This window comes from Phoenix dactylifera, chromosome 11, assembly GCF_009389715.1.
Source record: "Phoenix dactylifera cultivar Barhee BC4 chromosome 11, palm_55x_up_171113_PBpolish2nd_filt_p, whole genome shotgun sequence".
Taxonomy (NCBI): Eukaryota; Viridiplantae; Streptophyta; class Magnoliopsida; order Arecales; family Arecaceae; genus Phoenix; species Phoenix dactylifera.
In genome coordinates this window covers 23,362,022-23,385,486 of record NC_052402.1, presented here as the reverse complement: position 1 = coordinate 23,385,486, position 23,465 = coordinate 23,362,022, and the positions used below count along the sequence as shown (strand labels likewise).

Sequence of the window (23,465 nt, the reverse complement as noted above, 5' to 3'; positions counted from 1 at the left end):
CTAAACTTTACTACAAGATTCATTTAGCATTACTAGTAAAGATTCAAGTAAATCAAGTTGAAATAAATCCAACCAATATCCATCTTGGCGTAGACGTCCCAACCAACACATCATGTTAACCTATCGATTCGGAATGGATTAAGACTTGATCTCTAATAATGCAAAATACGGATATCATGAAAATGAATGTTTACCTTATCGAACCCATCTACCCCCAAAAATCCAAATTATCTGACATGATTGGACCGAAATAATTCTGATTTTACCAAACAAAAATTACATCCAAATGTTTAAGTCTAGTCGCTCAAACTTGGACTACCCAAACCAAAAAAAGAGGTGATGGGTCAAATTTGGGCAATAATAGAACTTAGGAAATATTTTAATTGCATCCAGCCTAGACTCGACCTTATCCATTTTTCAACCCTAATTCCTAGAAGATTACCTCTTATTTTCTTTTCTTTCTTTCTTTCTTTCTTTCTTTTTTATTCAGAAAAGCTTAACTCTTTATATATCATCATCTAATGCTCATGGTTTCTTTTGACCTTTCATTGATGGAAACCTTAACTCGATTTAGTTGGTACAACCAACATCTAACAAGTCAAAGCAATGTGCAACAAAGTAAATTTCCTACGCCTTTAGCTCTCCTTATTCAACATAGAACCCATTGTCACGATGGAGATAGTCTCATCAATTCCCATCGTTCATTGTCCATTAATCGGTGCATGTTCCACAATTCTGCCGGCCGATGGTTTAACCTTTCCGATTACTACTAGAACTAGACAAGAATGGAATCTTAGACTAAATCTCTCCCGTTCCAAACGCTCCCATTATTCCTCGAACCCCCTTCTCGGATATGCTCCTAAACCTCATTTGTTCTCTCTCCCCTTCCCTCTCCCCACCCTCCTCTCTATGTTAAATCCATACACAAACTAGTATATAAAATAACACCCTCCACAGTCACCCCCCACCCCCCTCTCTCTCTCTCACTCTCTCTCTTCCGTCCTCTCTATATTAAAACCATACACAAACTTGTTTACATACTTACCTAGAGTCCTCTCTATATTAAAACCATTGCACAAACTTGTTTATAAACTAGCCTCTCTCTTTTACAGGGAAAAGAAAAACTGGTACCGATCCCCACCCCACCCCCTCTCTCTCAGACATCTAGTTCATATGGGATACAGTCTTTTCCTTTTTCCCTACGGGGGGCTTAGAGCTCTTCCAACAAAGGGGAAACTGGTGCAACGGACGGAGTCAGGCCACCCGGTGCCGGCCCTCAAGCTGAAACCACCTTCTTCGGTCGTCGCAGTGATGGTTGAGCCCAAGAAGGTGGTTGGTGGAGCGGCACCAGTGGAGGAGAAGACAGTCTACAAAGACAATTGGTTCGACCGTCTCGCCATCCACCACCTATCGGAGATGCTCCAAGTAACCACAGGTTTGCCTGCCATGGATTTTTGGTTAAATTATTTTGGTGACATGATGATAACAACTCCCTGCAAATCAAGTTGGCAGTATATATCTAAATTACGACAACCATGAAACTAAAAGAAGGAAAGCTCTTGATTGTTTCCATGTTTCTTTAAATATCTTCATAACGTTAATTATTATGGATTTTCTATAGTTTTTGAGTCCACATTATGACGACACTATCACTGTTAACAGTTGCAGCAGTTGTTTTAGCAGTGATGTGAATTTGTCGGCAAACGATGTCTAGTCTCTCTCTCTCTCTCTCTCTCTCTCTCTCTCTCTCTCTTAAGACAACAATGTCAAGTTATTTGAAAGAAAATACTAGTTTTGGTTTATATCCACTGTTATAGATTATAACCGTTAATAATGGCCGTAATACAAACCAAAGTTACTACAGTCTTAGTTTCCATCATTTTCTTTTTCTTCGGGAGAATTTAGGTCCCACCATGTCAAGCTTTCAAACGTCTAGCAGCATGCACCAGTATTGAGAATTTCAAATGACAGTTCATCTTAAATGAAAGATCACAAAAGTCTGGGATAATTTTCTCAATTTTTTTTTAATGGATTGCGTTAAAAAAGGGTAGAAAGATATAGTAAAGGTTCATAATTAAGAATTCTCTCATCCAAAATAATTATAACTATAGTTATAATTAATTATAATTCCTTATATAAATTCTTATTTGCTTAGAGAGTCTACTAATAAATTATACTTTCGCAGGGATGAGGAACAAGAAGAAAGGGTATGAAAGTCTAGTGGAGGCGGCAAGCATGGTCATGAGGAGCTATGATGCCAAGAGACAGCAGGAGCTGGTGATCCAAGCACTCAACAAGGCCTTTCCGGGGTTCATGCTAAAAATGGCAAGTCCTGCCTTTTGCTAAAGTCAAAGATCTAATAATGAAGTTGATACGGTAACTTTGCTTGCCTCTGTGGCAGTTTTAGAAAGATTTTTAACAGCACCCGTACGCCGTAGCAGGTTGGGCCCGCTGGGTTCGACGTGCATGGAACCATTTGGTGGCCTATGCAGGCGGATCCTTGGACAGATATGGTGGTATGTGCCAAAACATGAGGCACATACAACGTATTTCATCATGATCCAATCCAAAAAAGCTAGTCAAAAAAAACTATTTAGGTTCTTTAATTTTATATAAGTATCTAAGATCTATTCAATACATAACCAGTGTGGGACTATGCACACGCCTGCACGAATCTTCACATACTCTCCCATTTAAGCCATCGCATCTTCGCTAGGATAAAGGTTCAAATCTATTCAAATATAATCATAAACACCATGATCAGCTCGTGATCGGCTTCTATGAATCCGTGCTGCGGTGTTTTCTATTCCACATAGGCACCCCCGCTTAAGCCCTAATATCCTCGCATTCTCATCAGGTTAAAGATTCAAATCCATTCAAATCTAATCATAAGCACCACGATCAACTCGTGGTCAGTCCCCATGAACCCATGCTACAGTTGTTTCCTAGTCCACATAAACTACGACTCGGATCTGCTCTGATATCATTGTCATAACTGAGGATCTCACCCAAAAAGACTAACCGAAAGGTGTTATTTGATCCATTGGCCCTATATAAATATTCAAGATCTACTCAGAACATAGTCATATGAGATTAAATATATACCCACATAGATCCTCATAAGAATACTGAAATTATGTTTTGCATGTATCTCGATGCAGATTCAAGGACTCACAAAAAGGTACATAACAAGTTTGTACCTTTTGGGTGTTGCATTGTGGACGGCTGATCTTGAGCTATTGCATAGCGAAAATTTAATTCAACTGCAAGCTCATAGGCAAGACATGATAGGGGTGGCAACTCATCAGGTCGAATAAGGTACGGATTGGGTCGAATGCAGATCAATTGAAAAATTTATTGAACTATATGTGATATATTTATTAAGCAAGTCAAAAATTCAGACCTGAATTCAATGTATTTATTAAACAGGTAATGCAAACCGACTCACATAATCTATTTACTAAACAAGTCGAATCAGGTTAAACACGTTATATGTGTTTTTAACAAATTACCATATTTAAATAACCTGAATAGGTTCGGCGGGTCGGGTTATAAGGGATAGAAACAGGTTAAGAAAGTTTTAGACACATTAAATAACTCTTAAATAGGTTAAATGAGTGGAGACATGATCTGATCTAACCGTTAAGTAGGTCGAAATGGATTAAACGGGTCTAAAGTATAAACTTAAGCTTGATCCATCTAATAAATGAGTCTAGAAAGATTAATTTGTTTATGATCCAAACTTATTTGTGTGAAACTTTGAACTTACATAAAGTGGATTGTTTGTAGATTTGGTTGTTGAATTGAGTTATAAATTGTTGTCCCCAGCTAGACATCCTGTCTACATAATGGACCATGCTATAGTGTCAATGTTCTCTTTTCACTAGAGTACCATGCCCATTATAATATCTTCCTCTAGGACGACACCAAGTAGATGAATTTTGGCAAATCATATTTATTGAAAAGATGGAAGGAAATGGGCGGGATACACCCATCCACCTTTTCTCTCGGGTCATCAACATGGAAAAAGATTGATGGTGGATCGTGCATACTCTCAAAAAAAAAAATGGATGGTGGAGCGTGCATCCCCACACGTGCCACTATTAGTAGAGTGAGATTTAGATACAAAATTTGGGTGGCACTATCACGCTCTCATCCTTGATGAATTCCAACTTTGTTGTTATGAGAGGATGGTTAGGCTTGAGTAGCTTATTGCGCTCTCTCTCTCTCTCTCTCTCTCTCTCTCTCTCTCTCTCTCTCTCTCTCTCTCTTTCTCTCTCTCTCCACGCACACGCACGCACGCACGAAATTGCCACTCTGATGCGACGATGTCCAGCCTATCTCTATATCCTTCCTCCGTACGACAGAGGGATGGATGGATATATACATACAAACATACAAATATATACATACATATATATATATATATATATATATATATATATATATATATATATATATATATATATAAGATAATAATTGAAATAATATATTTTACATAAACATATATACTTTCTGTTTAATCAATGTGAGTTAACTCCGCTTGCTTGCTGACCAATGGAGCCAAACTTATCCTGAATTTTGAGCCAAACATAAGCTGGCTCATGAACATAGCTTACAGGATATCAAGCATCAAATAGGTTTGTCCATCTTCAAATCTGCCTTTGTTTTTTTCGGATTGGGGGACTTCTAGGAGCTCCAAACCGGGGCTAGTTATCCATGCATGTGAAGCGTATCATGACCTATCATATAAAGGGGAAAAGGTTTATGGAAAACATGATGAGAGGCAAAAAAAACCTTCAGTTGGGATTGGAATCCTTACAGAAAACTCCAAGAAACAAGTTTCAGTTGCTGACAATTCTTAAGACAAGACAATTGGAATCCTTGTATAAAAAACAACAATAGTTTTATAAAGCTTTTCATAGGTTAATATTATATCACTAACAAAATTGTGAATCCCTTGTGTTTCAGATAAAGTTTGTATTGCCATCATCAAAATTTTCAAGGGAATACTTCGCTACATTCACTACAATATTTTTCTCTTGGCTAGTTGGACGATGTGAGGTACATCAACTTGATGCTCTTTGAATTTGTAGATATTGAATTTATTACGCCATTATTTAAGAAATTAGAGGTCAATACATTGTAATTGACGTATAGGCCAGGAGTTAATCCTAGCAATGTAATAGTTTTTTTTAACTTATTGATAATATTGTTGCTAAATTTGTTATTACTTAATTTGCAGCTAGATTTTTGATTGTGCTATGAAAAGCCATGATAAAGATGTCCTAAATTCAATTGTTGCCATTGCCTCGAAACATTAAAAAACAATTTCCTTTTAGAAATTAGAAGAAAAATATGAGGAAGATGGCTTACAAGTGAATTAAGCTTCAACCATTAAAAGATATTTATGATAATACATAGGGTATATAATTAATGAAATTTTTATAGCATAAGTAACATGATCCATGTCAATGAATTTAGCATCATACTATTACCAAATTTTACACCAATAAAGAATATTCTAACATTATGCCTATATAGAAAGATAAAATTCACCACTAAAAAAAGAGTTACACAACTTGACCTGAAAAATTGTTATACGACCTTGCTTCTTTGATTTTCAAAGCCACTAAAATTATATTTTTCAGAAAATGTCTTCCAAATTAACATATCTGTTCAAAAGTTACACTCAATCAAATCATAACATATTCATACGTGTTAAAGAGAAAATTATAGTTAAACATAGTATCCAAACAAATTCTAGAAGCATTACATGTATGACTTTTCCTATATTCACATAAATCTTAGTATCAATAGAGATGTTTTTATATAAAAAAAATGATATTGATGTAATCGCCATCAATATTTCTCGACAATATGGTAAACAGATTCTAGTACATTATCATATCAAAATAATCTAATCAGATTCATAAAAATATTAGAAATATGGTATCAACATTTGCATATGCTTACATATAACATAATTATGTACATTCATATACATACATATCTTCAATTATAATATAGAAGTTGAAATTTCAAGGAGAGACAGAGAAATAAAGAGATAATTTACTTAAGTCTACATATCTTATAAATGGACAAAATTACATGCATGCATAAATACACACACATATTGATTTTTATAGTGGCTGCATCGATTTTGATATGAGTGGTGATGTTTTGAACAAGGTGAGGGAATCAGAAGTCCAAGGAAAAATAGAGAAGAGTGTAGTCTACATCTATAAATGCAGGTACTCTTTAAGACCTTTCTATTACCCACACATGCCTCTCTTTCACTGCATGCAGACACTGCAGTATATTTTGATGTTCGCATGAGCTATGCATTATGATAAACTACTGCTGCTATTTTTGGGGGAAAGTATAACTACTGATGGTTGGAAATTGGCATTAAGAGAGAGGAAGGAGAAGATGTGAAACACCAAAGCAGTCCAATGATCTCTGCAATCTCAATTTAAAAGGAATCTGTTATCCTAGAAAAAATTGGGATTCAGGGAGTTAATTAGCTGCTCTAATGCCTGCGGTCTTTGAACCCTGACCGGTTTGGAGAGGAATGGCAGGTTCAAAATAGGCTATGCTCCTCTTAATGCTATAACAATAGGAAAAAGAGGACTAGTTAGTTTGGCATTTGTATTATTTCTGTTCTGCTTCTGTTTTGTAGGTTGTTGGAGAGCACCAATTGTGTAGGGATGTGTACAAACCTATGCAAGATTCCATCTCAGAGGTTCATCAAAGATTCACTTGGGATGCCTATCAACATGGTTCCAAGTAAGCTTCTGCTCCTGTCACATTCAAATGTTTTAACTTCAATTAGACACACAAAAAAAATTCAAATATTTTGACATACATATACATAGTCAGAGTACTCAAAAAATCCAATCGATCAAGTTGGACTCCACTAATCATGTGGTTCTAAGGGAAAAAATGGTACAATGTGAACCAATACTACAGAAAAAGTGATCTTTCCCGGCATTTTTTACATCCTTTAAGCGTCGGTAAAGATCCGCCCGAAGCATCGCCAAAGCGTCGGTGATACCTGAGTGGAAAAAGTTTTTTCCAACGCTTTTGAAAAGCATTGTAAAAGGTCGATTTTTAGCGTCGCTTTAAAAGCATCGCTAGAAGCCTCAAAGCCGATGCTTATAAGCGTCGCTTTAGCCTTAAAATTTTTTTAAAAATAATTTTCTTCAGTAAACGAGCCACCGGCGAGGACGAAGACGAAGATGGAGACGAGCCGGAGCTTGATCCCTCAGCGGCCACCCTCACCTCGGCTTCGAAGCCAATAAAGTGGAGATCCTAAGGCCACCATCTAACATCTAGCATCTGAGAAGGGAAGAAAGTGGGGAATAGAGGTAAAAGAAGAGGAAAAGAAGGGAAGAACCTACTGAGAAGCATCTAGCATCCGAACCGAGACCCGCCATCCACGAGCACCGCCGGATCTCCGCCCACCAAGCCAGGTCCATCCTGCGATCGGATCCAAGAAAAGACTTAGACCTAGATTTAGGGCAAGAGGGAAGAGGTCGACGAGATGGGGATACCCATGTCCGCCGGCTGCAGAGCTCTACCTCTCCTGGGAGCGGCAGAGGCTGGGGCGCTCGTAGCGTCGGCGCCAGACTCGCTGCATACGAAGGAGAAGCTGTGGAGTGATTGATTAAAACCCCATTTGATTTTGATGAGCTCAAAGCATTTGAGTATAATTCTTGTTTACTAATGAATTCAATTAAGTGTTTCAGTGAAAATCCTGTCTACGTGTCTCTAGACTTGGTTCATAGTATTTTGGATAAGTTAAGAAATCAGCCTGAACCAAAGTCTGAGACTCGAGTCGACTCCAGAGTATCACGAGTCGACTCCAAGCGTATCAAGTTCACTGGCACGAGCTCGAGTCGACTCCAGATCAGTACGAGTCGACTCCGACTGAGAATAGACAGAAGAACAGAAAGCTTCAACTCAGAACCTGTCAACGAGTCGACTCCCAAAGTGCGCGAGTCGACTCCGATGTTCACCGAGTCGACTCCAGGGTAGTAAGAGTCGACTCCAAGAGGAACACAAAGAAAAAGTCAGAGAGCAGTTTTCGGGTCTGAGATTCGAGTCGACTCCAGTGGAACGCGAGTCGACTCCGATGGTTGGCAGGTCGACTCCAAAGAAAGCAAGAGTCGACTCTCAGCGGTACACAAAGAAAAAGTCAGAGAGCATTTTATTGACTCTGAGATTCGAGTCGACTCCCGCAATATGCGAGTCGACTCCAAGACTCCGCGACCATCAACAGACAGAAGACCAAGTTACTGCCTCTGAGATTCGAGTCGACTCCCAGACAGCTCGAGTCGACTCCAAGACAGCTTCACATCAAAAAGGCAGAAGACCAAGTTTCGGAAACTGAGAGCCGAGTCGACTCCGAGGAAGCTCGAGTCGACTCCAAGACTGGACGAGCCAAAAGACAGAGGATCGGGAGTTCGGGCTCTGAGATTCGAGTCGACTCCCAGGACAGTCGAGTCGACTCGAGTGGATCAAATTCAAAATTGGATCCACGGACTTCAGTGGATGAGCCGACTCCGAAATTGCCAAGTCAGCTCCAGAAGTTGGCGAGTCGACTCCAGGTCAAGACGAGTCGACTCCCAGTCGTGAAGGCAACTTTAATTCAAATTTGGAACAGTTGCCGAGTCGACTCCGGAAAAGCTTGAGTCGACTCCCGCTACAGCCGAGTCGACTCCTGATCGCGCGAGTCGACTCTAACCAACGGACACATTGTCAGGGTGCGCAGAGTGTGCAGAACGGGCAGAAAAAGCTCTCTAACGGCTAGTTTCCGTGGGGGTTGGTTTAAATAGCCATAGAAGACTGTAGCAAGGCAGAGAAGAACTATTCCACTCCAACTAATCAAGCATTCAAGCTCTGCAACGTGTTCTTCAACGAAAAAGAGGAAGATCTGCATTTACTGCATCCACCTACATCTTCCCAGCAATTAAAGCCTTCTCCTCCTGCATTCAAGTCGACTACTCACTCAAGAGGAGACCAGAAGTTTAAGAAGCCATTCCTCTTCTCCAACCTAAAAGCGTTTGAGGCTTCTTAACTTCATTTATTGTTCATATAGTCTTTTATCTGCTTTTGAGAAGCTGTATTTTTCTGTTTCTTCTTTTTATTTACACATTGTATTTGCTTGGTTCAATCGGAGGACTGAATCAAGGGGTTTGAGGTTGGTTGGTGAGCCGAGTGTAAAACCAACGTGTGTAAGGGTTCGATTGTGATCCCGAGAAAACAATCGGGGTGGTTCTAGTCGGTGAGCCTGGAAAAACCGACCGAGTTCGTTATGAGCTCGTAAAACAACAAGTTTGGTTGTGAGCTTGGAAAACAACCGGCTGTAATCCAAGGGGGTTATAGTGAATTCCCAAGTGAGACTTGGGGAGTAGACGTAGGAGCAAGGGTTAGCTCCGAACCACTATAAAACTTGGTGTTTGTGATTGCGTGTCTCTATTCTTCTTCCTTTCATATCACTCACAGCACATAGTAATTAATTAAATAACTTACACTAGTTTTAATTACTTATCCACATCGTTTTAAATATCCAAATTATTTTAAAACCCAATTCACCCCCCCTCTTGGGTTGTCTATCTGGGCAACAAGTGGTATCAGAGCCTAAACTCTTCCACCCAAGAGTTAAAAGATCAAAATGACAACCCCATTTGGATCTTCCCATATTGAGGGTCAGTCCACCCAAAGACCCCCTTTCTTTAATGGATCCGACTACTCATACTGGAAGGCTAGGATGAGAATATTCATCCAAGCCCAAGACTATGAGATGTGGACCATTGTAGTAAATGGCCCATACATCCCATCCACATATGTAGAGGGTATCACGGTACCCAAATTAGAAAAGGATTGGGATGAACATGACATGAGAAAGGCACAACTAAATTCTAAAGCTATGAATGTGTTTTACTGTGCCTTAGACAGAAATGAATTCAATAGGGTCTCTACTTGCAACTCTGCAAAAGAGATCTGGGATAGACTTGAAGTGACCCATGAGGGCACAAATCAAGTTAAAGAATCCGAAATTAATATATTGGTTCATAAGTATGAACTATTTAAAATGGATTCTAATGAGACAATCACTAGCATGTTCACTAGGTTTACTGACATTGTCAATGGCCTAAAAAGCCTTGGCAAGAACTATACTAACAGTGAGCTTGTCAGGAAAATCCTTCGGTGTCTACCAAGGTCGTGGGAAGCTAAAGTGACGGCAATCCAAGAAGCCAAGGACTTGAACAAATTACCACTCGAGGAGCTTCTTGGATCCTTAATGACGCACGAGCTAACCATGAAGCAACACAACGAGGAAGAGTCCTCCCACAAGAAAAAGGTAATAGCTCTAAAATCTACTTCATCTAACAAGGAATTATCTTGCAGTAGCAGCAGTGAAGGAGAAGAACATGAGGAAGATGATGGTGAGGCACTTCTTGTGCGCAAGTTCAAAAAATTCATCAACCACAAGAAGGCTTATCATCAAAGGAGAGGCCCCTCAAATTCCTACCGCAAGGACAAAGGTAAGGAAAGGGAAAATGAGGGGATTGGGTGCTATGAGTGCAAAAAGCCGGGACACATCAGAGCTGAGTGTCCCTTACTAAAGAAGGGCAGCAAGTACAAGAAGAAGAAAGCCCTTGTCACCACCCTATCGGACTCCGACACATCATCTTCATCATCGGATGAAGAACAAGAAGAGAAGGCCAATTTCTGCTTCATGGCCAATGAAAATGAGGTAACTTCCGAAACACAGCTTGATTTTACATTTGATGAACTTTATGATGCTTTTAATGAATTAATGATAGAATATAAGGCAATAAATCTTAAGAATAAAGAACTAAAAATAACTAATCAATCATACCTACATAAATACGATAAATTAGTTAAGGATAAGGATTTAATCACCAAAGAAAATATAGAACTTAAGACAAGCAACCAACTTTTAACTCAAAAGACTAATACCTTAACTAAAGATAATGAAAAACTAACTAAGGAATTTTCAGAATTTAAAAACCATAAACAAATCTTAAACAAGGATCTAACAAACAAACTAAATGATCTAAAAACAGAAAATCAAACACTAACTAAAGAACTTAACAAATACAAACCCTTAGTTGAAAAATTTACATATAGTTCTGAAAAGTTAAATATGATACTCAATAGTCAACGAGCAGTATTTAATAAAGCGGGTTTAGGATATAAACCAAGAAATAAACAAAAACTTCTTTGTAACTTCTTTGTTAAAGCTAGGGAAACTAAAACTAAGAAAATAACCTGCTTTTGTTGTGGAACTATAGGTCATAAAGCAAATGTGTGTAATTTTAGGAAAGGTAAATCAAGAAGAAAAATTAAAAGGGTATGGGTTCCAAAAGGAACCAACTTGACTAACCATGAAGGACCCAAGAAAACTTGGGTACCTAAGTTGACATGATTTGCTTGTGTAGGAGTGTCTTGCAGCCAAGGTCAACAAAAACTGCTGGTATTTGGATAGTGGCTGCTCAAGGCACATGACGGGTGATAAGGATCAATTTTTCACCCTTGAAGCTAAGAAGGGAGGTGCTGTGACTTTTAGAGACAACAACCAAGGTCACATCATTGGTATTGGTAAAGTTCAAATCACCCCTTCAACTTTTATAGATAATGTTAGATATGTTGATGGTCTTAAGCATAACTTGTTAAGCATTAGTCAATTATGTGATAAAGGATATGATGTTATGTTTAAACCATCACTATGCATTATAACAAACCCTAATGACAATAGTTTAGTTTTTAAAGGGATTAGACGTGGAAATGTATATGTTGTTGACCTAGAAGATCTTGCAAAACATAACCAATGTTTAGTTGTTAATGAAACTAAAGATAATGATGCTAGTTGGTTATGGCACCGTAAGTTAGGTCATGCAAGCATGGACACAATAACTAAACTAGTTAAAAGAGATTCCGTGATAGGTTTGCCAAAATTAAAATTTGAAAAGAACAAAATATGTGAAGCATGTCAATTTGGCAAACAATCTAGGAACTCATTTAAATCCATAAAATGTGTCTCTACCTCTAGGCCTCTAGAATTATTACACATGGACCTATTCGGACCAACTAGAACAACAAGCCTAGGTGGAAATAAATATGGTCTAGTTATTGTAGATGATTACTCTAGGTACACATGGGTCATGTTCCTAGCACATAAGGATCAAGCATTTTCTGTTTTTAAGAAGTTCCATAAGGAAGTAACAAATGCTAGAGAGTCTTCAGTCATAGCCATTAGAAGTGACTATGGAACTGAATTCGAAAATCAGTCATTTGAGGAATTTTGTAGTAAAAAGGGGATAATCCATAATTTTTCTGCACCTAGGACACCACAACAAAATGGAGTTGTGGAAAGGAAAAATAGGACTCTAGAGAAAATGGCTAGAACTATGTTATGTGAAAGTAACCTCCCTAAGTACTTTTGGGGAGAAGCCATTAATACTTCTTGCCATATATTAAATAGAGTTTTATTAAGACCCATCATAAAGAAAACACCTTATGAACTGTGGAAAAACAGAAAACCAAAAGTTAATTACTTTCATGTTTTTGGATGTAGGTGTTTTGTTCATAATAATGGGAAAGATAATCTAGGTAAATTTGACTCTAAATCGGATGAAGGAATATTCTTAGGTTACTCTACAACTAGTAAAGCCTATAGAGTCTTTAATAAAAGAACCTTAGTTATAGAAGAATCTATACATGTTGTATTTGATGACTCTAGTGACATCTCCTCTAGTAAGAAAGTTAATTTTGATGATGATGTTGAAATTCTTGAAGAAAAGATAGATGAGATGGCATTACAAGATGATAATCAAAAGTTGAGTGAAGGAGCACCATCAAGCCAAGAGGTTATTGTGGATCATGGGCTAACTAAAGCTTGGAGGTATGCTCACGGGCATCCTAAGGAACTAATTCTAGATGATCCATCTCAACCGGTTAGGACTAGAGCATCCCTTAGAAATTTAAATAACCATCTAGCTTTTGTCTCACACTTTGAGCCCAAACACATAGAAGAGGCCGAAAATGATGTAAATTGGATAAATGCAATGCAAAAAGAATTAAACCAATTTACTAGAAACAAGATATGGAATCTAATAGAGAGACCTTCTGAATATCCTATTATAGGCACGAAATGGATTTATAAAAATAAACTTGATGAAAATGGAATTGTTATAAGGAATAAGGCTAGACTAGTAGCAAAGGGTTATAATCAAGAAGAAGGTATAGATTTTGATGAAACCTTTGCTCCTGTAGCTAGACTTGAGGCTATTAGACTATTATTAGCATATGCATGCTCTAAGGACTTCAAACTTTTTCAAATGGATGTAAAAAGTGCATTTTTAAATGGGTATATTAATGAGGAGGTATATGTAGAACAACCTCCTGGTTTTGAAAATCATCAATACCCTAATCATGTATATAAACTGAACAAAGCACTTTATGGTTTAAAACAAGCACCTAGAGCATGGTATGAGAGACTTAGCAAATTCCTATTAGAACATGAATTCTCTAGGAGAAATGTAGATACAACCCTATTTCTGAAAAAGCAAAACAAAGATATGTTATTAGTACAGATTTATGTTGATGATATCATTTTCGGTGCTACTAACAATCGCCTCTGCGAAGAATTTGCTGATTTGATGCAGAGTGAGTTTGAGATGAGCATGATGGGAGAGCTGAACTACTTCCTCGGGCTTCAAATCAAACAGTCTGAAGGAGGCATCTTCATCAATCAAGCCAAGTATATCAAGGAAATGCTCAAGAAGTTTGATATGGAGGGAAACAAGTCAATCAGCACCCCCATGAGCTCATCATGTAAATTAGATCAAGATGAATCAGGTAAATCTGTAGATCAAAAACTTTATAGAGGTATGATAGGATCCTTATTGTATCTTACTACAAGTAGACCTGATATTATGTTTAGTGTTTGCATGTGTGCTAGATATCAGGCTAATCCTAAAGAATCACATCTAGCTGCAGTTAAGAGAATTTTTAAATACTTAATAGGAACTAAGAACATAGGGCTATGGTACTCTAAAGAATCTAGCCTAAACTTAATAGGATACACAGATTCAGACTTCGCTGAATGTAAGCTTGATAGAAAAAGTACCAGTGGGTCGTGTCAATTTCTAGGAGAAAATCTTATCTCATGGTTTAGCAAGAAACAAAACTCGGTTGCATTATCTACTGCTGAAGCTGAATATGTTGCAGCCGGGAGTTGTTGTGCTCAAATCTTGTGGATTAAACAACAATTAGAAGATTATGGCATTAAACAAGATAAAATTCCCATTAATTGTGATAATACAAGTGCCATTAATCTAACTAAAAATCCAATTCAACATTCAAGAACTAAACACATTGAGATAAGACATCACTTCATAAGAGATCATGTATTGAATGGTGATGTGACACTCCAATTTGTTTGTACTGATAATCAATTAGCAGACATTTCTACAAAACCCCTAAGTGAAGAGAGGTTTAGTGTGCTTAGGAGGGGATTAGGAGTGATTGATCCATCCTAGTGGTGGTTTCCACTAGATTCATTGATTTTGATGACTAGATTGTGGTTAAAATAGAGTTTCTTTTCAATAATCATCAAATCAGATCATACTTTAGTGTTTTTCCCTCATTTGGCACGATTATAGCATGATTTTTAGGTGCGTGCCAAGGTTAGAGACGACTCGAGTAAGTTTCAGAGTCGGCTCCTAAGGGGGAGTCGACTCGCGCATTTGCGGGAGTCGACTCGCAAAGATGGCAGCAGAGGGGGAGTCGACTCGCATATAGTCGGGAGTCGACTCGAAGTCTACAGGCGCATAAGGAGAGTCGACTCGCGCATATTCTGGAGTCGACTCGAGGTCGAGTCGACTCGCGACTCAGTGGAGTCGACTCGCAGTCGAGATCCGACTTTTTAACCCTAGATTTGTCATTTCGAAAACACTTTTCTCTCAAGCCGCCACTGTTCAAAAGCCCTAGAGCCGACTCCTAGGTCGTCCCCGATCGTCTCCAACCCCTTTTCCGTCGATCTTTCACCGGTTCTTCGGTTTTTCATCCCTTCCTAGGTCGCCCCCGGTCGGTCCCAAGCCTCCTCCGTCGACCTTTCTCCGTCCTTTAGGTTTTTCATTCCGTCTAGGTCATAATGCCGCGTAAGACCGTTGTCCGGAAGAGGTCCCGACCCGAGGCCGGTCCCGAGCGGCGCTCCAAGGCGCGGCACGATCCCGCGAGGCAACCACCTCCGGCTCGTTCCCCGCCTAGGGCGGTTCCCGCGAGGCCATTGGCCGGGAAGGCCGTCACCACCGGGAGATATGTCGACTTCGACTATCTCTCCCGGGAAGGGTTCACCATAGGTGATAGGCTTAGGACACAGGGATTAGAGTACTTCCTCACTTTAGATCTCCCCACTTACCCTGGCCTTGTTAGAGAGTTCTATGGTACCGTCCATCGGGGAGATGGGGGTATCGAGGGCACAGTAGCCGGTGTCCCTCTGTTTGTTACGGAGGATCTTATTGCCCACATCCTCCACCTTCCATTAGTAGGGGTGGCTCCCACACACCCTGAGGACAGGGTTGAGGCCCTTACGGCCGTTCTAGGGCATCCACCCCAGTCACCTCTAGACGAGGTTTCTGCTAGCTCACTTCCGATTGAGGTGAGAATCCTTTTGAGTATACTGTCTAGGTCCATCTTCCCTAAGACAGGGAGATTTGATTTTGTAAATGAGAGAGACCTAGCTCTTATATTTTATATTCTTCAGGACACCCCGATCAACTTTCCCAAACTCATCTATAGGTATATGTGTGAGCCCCTAGATAGACCTAGGCTCACCCTCCCATACGGCATGATATTCACCCTTCTGTTTAGGGAGTACGAGATTCCCATTCCTGAGGGGGAGCCCTTTCGCGCATTGCGATGGACTGATCGCACGCGTGCAGGGACCCTACACAGGATGGGGTTTCGAAAGAGAGAGGGGATCTGGGTTAGGAAGTCGTCCCTCACCTCACAGACCACCAGACCTTCCCCCAGTCCTGAGCCCGATTCAGACTACCCAGACCTTCCAGACCACCAGACCTTCCCCCAGTCCTGAGCCCGATTCAGACTACCCAGACCTTCCAGACCATCCAGACCTTCCATCCACTCCTCCTGCTCCTACCACCTCCGCCGGACCCTCCTCCTCAGCTCCACCCACTCAGCCTATGGAGGTCCGGATCTCGTCTGAGCAGCTCCGGGAGCTGCGGCAGGAGATAGTCCGAGATCTGCTCCAGGAGCTCCGAGGTTCGGTGCCTGCTCCCACTTCTGCACCCGTATCTTCTCAGTTGGTCCCTTCCTTGACAGCCGTGACTGACATGACGGCTCATGTACGGGAAGAGATCTACAATGTCCGGAGTTTGGTCCAGGGTCAGTCCTCCAGTATGAGTGAGGTCACGGGCATCACTCGGAAGATGCGCGATGACATCCGGAAGGACATGAGCACCACCACCCAGGGGGCCGAGCGCTTGTCGAATGTGCTCATCGACAAGCTGGATACACTTCAGACGTCGGTGACTGAGCTCTCCACTACACACAGCAGGGCCACCTCATCCATCATCACTCAGCTCGGGCATCTTACAGATGCGGTCACCCTCCTCATGGAGGAGAACAGATTGAGAGGAGGAGCCACATCCTCGAGAGGCGGAGCCACATCCTCGAGAGGAGGAGATACATCCTCGAGAGGAGGAGCTACATCCTCGAGGAGACCGTAGCTACTTTTTGTATTTTGCTTTGACATGTATTGCTTTACGTTACTTATTGTATTCTGAAATGTACTTACATACAAATTAATACAATGAGTAGCCGCATTTTTCTTCAATACTGTGCCTTTTGATTTATGTTTGATTGTGTGTTTTGATTACCTCCTTTTTGATATGATGACAAAAAGGGGGAAAAATATGTATAAAATATGTAAAAGGGGGAGAAATATGCATAAAATATGTAAAAGGAATCAATGAAAATCAATAAAAAGATAAACTCTTAAAACACACAAATTTGTTCTTAGTGGATTCGGTACCTCGAGGCTCATTATCTCTCTTTTGGGGCTCCTAATGGAGTAATCTCCAGAATCTATTCAAGGGATATTCGGAGATTAGCTGAATCCTACTCAAGAACAAATTGACAGATTTTCCCTCTAAAAACTAAAAATTTCAGTTCATAAACTTCAAAGCATTAAAAGGAAATTCAGAGAATCAAAACATAGTAGAATGCATATGTTGAGGGGGAGAATCTGAATTTTAAGCAAGCTAAATTATTAAACATATATAAGCCAAACAATTGATTGCATGATATGAAGGCTTATATAATTCCAAATGAAAGGGGGAGCTTTGACTCCGAAATTTATTGTTTCACTCCTTTCAAGCTTGGATAAATTAAATTACCAGATATTTGAATTCATTTATGGATTTTATTTCATTGTTTATTGTGCAATTCACTTTACATATACTCAATGTTTTGTCATCATCAAAAAGGGGGAGATTGTGGAGTGATTGATTAAAACCCCATTTGATTTTGATGAGCTCAAAGCATTTGAGTATAATTCTTGTTTACTAATGAATTCAATTAAGTGTTTCAGTGAAAATCCTGTCTACGTGTCTCTAGACTTGGTTCATAGTATTTTGGATAAGTTAAGAAATCAGCCTGAACCAAAGTCTGAGACTCGAGTCGACTCCAGAGTATCACGAGTCGACTCCAAGCGTATCAAGTTCACTGGCACGAGCTCGAGTCGACTCCAGATCAGTACGAGTCGACTCCGACTGAGAACAGACAGAAGAACAGAAAGCTTCAACTCAGAACCTATCAACGAGTCGACTCCCAAAGTGCGCGAGTCGACTCCGATGTTCACCGAGTCGACTCCAGGGTAGTAAGAGTCGACTCCAAGAGGAACACAAAGAAAAAGTCAGAGAGCAGTTTTCGGGTCTGAGATTCGAGTCGACTCCAGTGGAACGCGAGTCGACTCCGATGGTTGGCAGGTCGACTCCAAAGAAAGCAAGAGTCGACTCTCAGCGGTACACAAAGAAAAAGTTAGAGAGCATTTTATTGACTCTGAGATTCGAGTTGACTCCCGCAATACGCGAGTCGACTCCAAGACTCCGCGACCATCAACAGACAGAAGACCAAGTTACTGCCTCTGAGATTCGAGTCGACTCCCAGACAGCTCGAGTCGACTCCAAGACAGTTTCACATCAAAAAGGCAGAAGACCAAGTTTCGGAAACTGAGAGCCGAGTCGACTCCGAAGAAGTCGAGCCAAAAGACAGAGGATCGGGAGTTCGGGCTCTGAGATTCGAGTCGACTCCCAGGACAGTCGAGTCGACTCGAGTGGATCAAATTCAAAATTGGATCCACGGACTTCAGTGGATGAGCCGACTCCGAAATTGCCAAGTCAGCTCCAGAAGTTGGCGAGTCGACTCCAGGTCAAGACGAGTCGACTCCCAGTCGTGAAGGCAACTTTAATTCAAATTTGGAACAGTTGCCGAGTCGACTCCGGAAAAGCTTGAGTCGACTCCCGCTACAGCCAAGTCGACTCCTGATCGCGCGAGTCGACTCTAACCCACCAACGGACACATTGTCAGGGTGCGCAGAGTGTGCAGAACGGGCAGAAAAAGCTCTCTAACGGCTAGTTTCCGTGGGGGTTGGTTTAAATATCCACAGAAGACTGTAGCAAGGCAGAGAAGAACTATTCCACTCCAACTAATCAAGCATTCAAGCTCTGCAACGTGTTCTTCAACGAAAAAGAGGAAGATCTGCATTTACTGCATCCACCTACATCTTCCCAGCAATTAAAGCCTTCTCCTCCTGCATTCAAGTCGACTACTCACTCAAGAGGAGACCAGAAGTTTAAGAAGCCATTCCTCTTCTCCAACCTAAAAGCGTTTGAGGCTTCTTAACTTCATTTATTGTTCATATTGTCTTTTATCTGCTTTTGAGAAGCTGTATTTTTCTGTTTCTTCTTTTTATTTACACATTGTATTTGCTTGGTTCAATCGGGGGACTGAATCAAGGGGTTTGACGTTGGTTGGTGAGCCGAGTGTAAAACCAACGTGTGTAAGGGTTCGATTGTGATCCCGAGAAAACAATCGGGGTGGTTCTAGTCGGTGAGCCTGGGAAAACCGACCGAGTTCGTTGTGAGCTCGTAAAATAACAAGTTTGGTTGTGAGCTTGGAAAACAACCGGCTGTAATCCAAGGGGGTTATAGTGAATTCCCAAGTGAGACTTGGGGAGTGGACGTAGGAGCAAGGGTTAGCTCCGAACCACTATAAAACTTGGTGTTTGTGATTGCGTGTCTCTATTCTTCTTCCTTTCATATCACTCACAGCACATAGTAATTAATTAAATAACTTACACTAGTTTTAATTACTTATCCACATCGTTTTAAATACCCAAATTATTTTAAAACCCAATTCACCCCCCCTCTTGGGTTGTCTATCTGGGCAACAGAAGCTTTCCCCCTTCCCATTACCACCAAAAGATTTGTCACCGGAACTCTCTCAAAACCCTAGATATCGCTCCGACAACGCTTTAAAAAGAGGAGGAGGAGGAGGCTTACCTTAGACGAGGACGAGGTCGACGGCGGCGAGGAAGCGGAACGGAGGACGCTGATCGGGGCTCGAGATGGAGGTGAGAGAGCGGGGGGAGGTGGTGGATTGATGTCGGCGCCGGAAGGAGGAGGAGAGGAGAGGAGACAAGAGGTGGTGAATGAGAGATTGATGAAGGAGAGGAGAGAAGAGATTGATGTCAACGCAGGGGTAGCTAGGGCATCGATCGAGAGAGTAAGGATGACTAAGGAGAGGGGGACGAGCGATTGTGAGGGGATTTGGCCAACTGACGCTTTTTAACCGTCGCCGATTCTGAAGATCTACCGATGCTTTTTAGAAGCGTCGGTAAAGTTTGGCGCTGAACCAAAATTTTCCGACGCTTCTCCCTAGCGTCGAAAAAAAATCGTCGGAAAAGCTTAGATTTTCTGTAGTGCAATGGTGTGACAATAGATCCAGTGAACCGGAACCCATGGCATTCGTGCATCCCCCGGGACCATATGGGTTCAATCTGGCAACAAATTTTGGAGCCCATTAGTGGTCTAATTAGAGCCAATCCAATTAGATCCACTGGATGATATCTGAAGTGATCATTATATGCGACTACTTGAATAGTGCTGTAAAGAAGAAAAATAGAATGCAAATATCTGACATCTAAGGTCTCAACCAAAACTAACCCAAAGGGAACAACTCAACTACAATTCCATAAAGCACTACTAAAACAACCAACCAGTAAAAATTAAACCTATAAAAATAGCACTTAATAGCAAAAACACTGTTCAAGTGGAGCTATAATGCTAAAACAAAACCTTTAACCAGAATATTCTTCCGTGCTTTGAGATCTTTATTATGAACCGGTCGATTTCTGAAGGCACGAAGTGGCAAAATATACACAAATTTTGGTACTTCAAATGAAGTCTTCAAAAATTTTATCAAAACTAGGATTACGTTACTACCAAAGTTTACCGCCTCGGTACCGGAACCCGTACTGGTGCTACACTAGCACTGTATCAGTAGAATATGGTACAACATCTTTTTTGTGTACTGAGTGTCAATATTGCCATCTGTACCGGATACCGGTAGGTATAGTATATTCCGTACTGTCCGATTCGAGCCGGTATGGCGAACCATGGTTTCTACGGTACATCAAGAGAAAGTTAGGCTATTTGAACAGTATATGCATCATTATTCATAAATTTGAGGATGCCTTTGCAAGGTGAGGGCCACAAAACAACCACTTGGGGAACAGTATAGATTGAACTGAGATCCATGCAGTGAGTGTAAGATATTTCACATCAGCTTGTTCATGTTTGTGCCAAAGCAAAGGTCTGCCTCCAGTCCTACAAATGAGTGTAGAACATTCCAGGCAGCAACCATTTTATTCCACTGATTTCCATCAAGTGTTGGGAAATATATTTTTTTATTAATTTGCTTCAATGTGCGCTCCATTGACAAGCCAACATCCCCAAATGCTTGTCTCCCAATACTGTCAGATCTCACTCATTACAAGCACTTTCATGGTTAGTATGAGCTCTGAATGACATGCATGCATTCAATCATGTACATGTATCTATGGATATAGAGTACTTATCTTGTATGTGATCCAAGTAAGACAACTTATGATTCAGTTTATTGAAAAAATGGTCATTATGGAACTGTGTAATACATGTATCATACAGGTAAATGCAGTTCAATTAAGACTCAAATCATGCCAAAGTTTTCTAGCTGCTAGCAGTCTAAAATTACTTGTGTGCACAGTGAAGGGAATTACCATGAAGTTGTACATGGTAAAAAACTTCCATTGTCATTGTCATAAATTGACTAGTGATAAGAAGATCACTAGAACTTCAGGGAAAATTGTAACTTCCCCTGAATAAAGTCAAAAATAACTTCACTGCTAATATACTTCAGAGGCTAATTTTGTGAACAATTATGTAAAACCTCTCATCATTCAAAGCCAAAAGTAATTAACTTTGACAAAGTTTTCAACAGATCTTATGACTTATTATGCGTACAATTCAACTTGATCTCCTCCAAACATCTTAAGCTATAATTCATTTTGTTCTAAATTTAATATAAATATATCACCATTCTCCCTAGTTGCAGAACTGCTGAGGAGATTAAAAGTATATATATCTAAACAGCAAACCAGTGATAGACATGTTGTAGTTTAAAGATCACAAAGATTGAAATCAAGGTTCGCCATACTGTACTGAACTGGATTGTACAGAACATACCGTATAATATCATTTCCAGACCTCATACCAGGTTTACTGACATAGTAATAGAGTGGCTCCAGTACATGACTTGGTACCGAGATAGTGTACTGAGATGGTGTACCTAGATTGAAATGCTTTCTGGCTGCATTTATGCAGTTAGCTAAAGATGATCACTAGAATAGTCCACAAGTAATGCGGAGTGCACCAAATAAATTATGAGGCCATTCTTGGTAAATTTCAGATTTTGAAGATATGAGCTGTGAGATGATCTTTGGCCAGAATCCTCCAGAAGATGATCCAGCACTGAAGCAACCTTGCTACCGTACATCATGTAATGCCACTAATTCTAGCACCCAGACAAGTAAAAGAGATTCACTCCTTGATTTCTAGGTGTTTAATGCTCTCCTTGTTCTTCGCAGGCATAGCAAAGCAAACACATGGTGTGAAATGTTCCAGTTAATCTGTTCTGGATGGGTTATGATGCACCAGGATTATGTATGAGCAAGAAATGATAAAGATATTGAAATGACCAATGCCATTAGGGCAAAATGCAATTAATTTTAGTTAATTGTTTTAATAGGCAGATATTGGTCAACAGCAGTTGTGATGTATAATTACTGACTTCTTATTGTCAGCACAAGGCCTAAGAGCATCTTTCCCAGATAAACCACCTTTGCCACCCAAAGTTAGTGAAGAAGTTCCTTCACGCTACTAAAACAGTCATGTGATGCAGAGATGCACTTCAATGCAGACACACACCTCCATAAGCATGCATGCATGCATGCATGACTCTGTGCAGGATCGGAAGAATATAAGATTCAGAGTGATATCTCATTGCAGTAAAAAAAAAAAAAATCATCTTATAAATCATGACCAAATATTCTTCTCATCACTGCCATCACCCAATTATATATTGGTGAAACTCATGTTAGACTTTGTGCAGGTCATTTTACATTGGCCCTGGTGGTCGCTCAGCTTTGGTCCCAGTTATCAAGAGAGCCATTATGGGATCCTCCAAAACAGAGACTGTTGTACTTCTAGGGTTTTGAGGTGACTGATATGCTCCACTAAATTTTCAACAAGATCTTATTCTTCAATATCAGGATTCAAGTGGAGCAGAGGCACACTGCCTCTCTCTCTCTCTCTCTCTCTCTCTCTCTCACTCACTCATGCAGTTCCAACAGCTGGATCCAATCTAAGAAAAGCTTTAAGTTAGCAAGCTAGACCCAGTTTCAGTCTTTTACACAGAATATGCACTACTTATCAGTGGAGAAGTCAAATCTCAATAATACCCTGGTGTCTTAGAATTTTCTAGGTTCTAGATGCTAAAAACATCTTGTAGAAGTAGAATATCCTAGGAGATATAGATCATGAGACTAGAATCTCAAAAATTGAGGTCCATAGAAAATTGTCCTAAACTTGCTCCAAGTCTAAATTAACTTGAGGAGGTGTTATGTGTCAGTTCTAATGTTTCATCCATTGAGCAGACTATTGACCGAATAATTACCCAAAAAAAAATGTTGGGTGAGAGATTTGATTAACCCAAATTCAAATGCCTTGTATCAATTTCGATTCATATTTCAGTCGTACCAAACCATCATATGAATTGGTTAATTCGAGTCCGTAAGTTTAGATTTA

General features: G+C 40.2%; 1 protein-coding gene across 1 annotated transcript; it reads left to right on the top strand.

Annotated features, from left to right (window-relative positions):
• The first annotated feature begins 845 nt into the window (after window positions 1-845).
• On the top strand, window positions 846-22,644 carry LOC103716373 (beta-carotene isomerase D27, chloroplastic-like). Its single transcript, XM_026808192.2, has 7 exons — window positions 846-1,435; window positions 2,186-2,325; window positions 4,972-5,064; window positions 6,193-6,254; window positions 6,683-6,789; window positions 22,069-22,158; window positions 22,247-22,644. Exons 1-7 carry the CDS (start codon window positions 1,174-1,176, stop codon window positions 22,285-22,287), a joined length of 795 nt encoding a protein of 264 aa, XP_026663993.1. The 5' UTR covers window positions 846-1,173; the 3' UTR covers window positions 22,288-22,644.
• The last annotated feature ends 821 nt before the right edge of the window (window positions 22,645-23,465 follow it).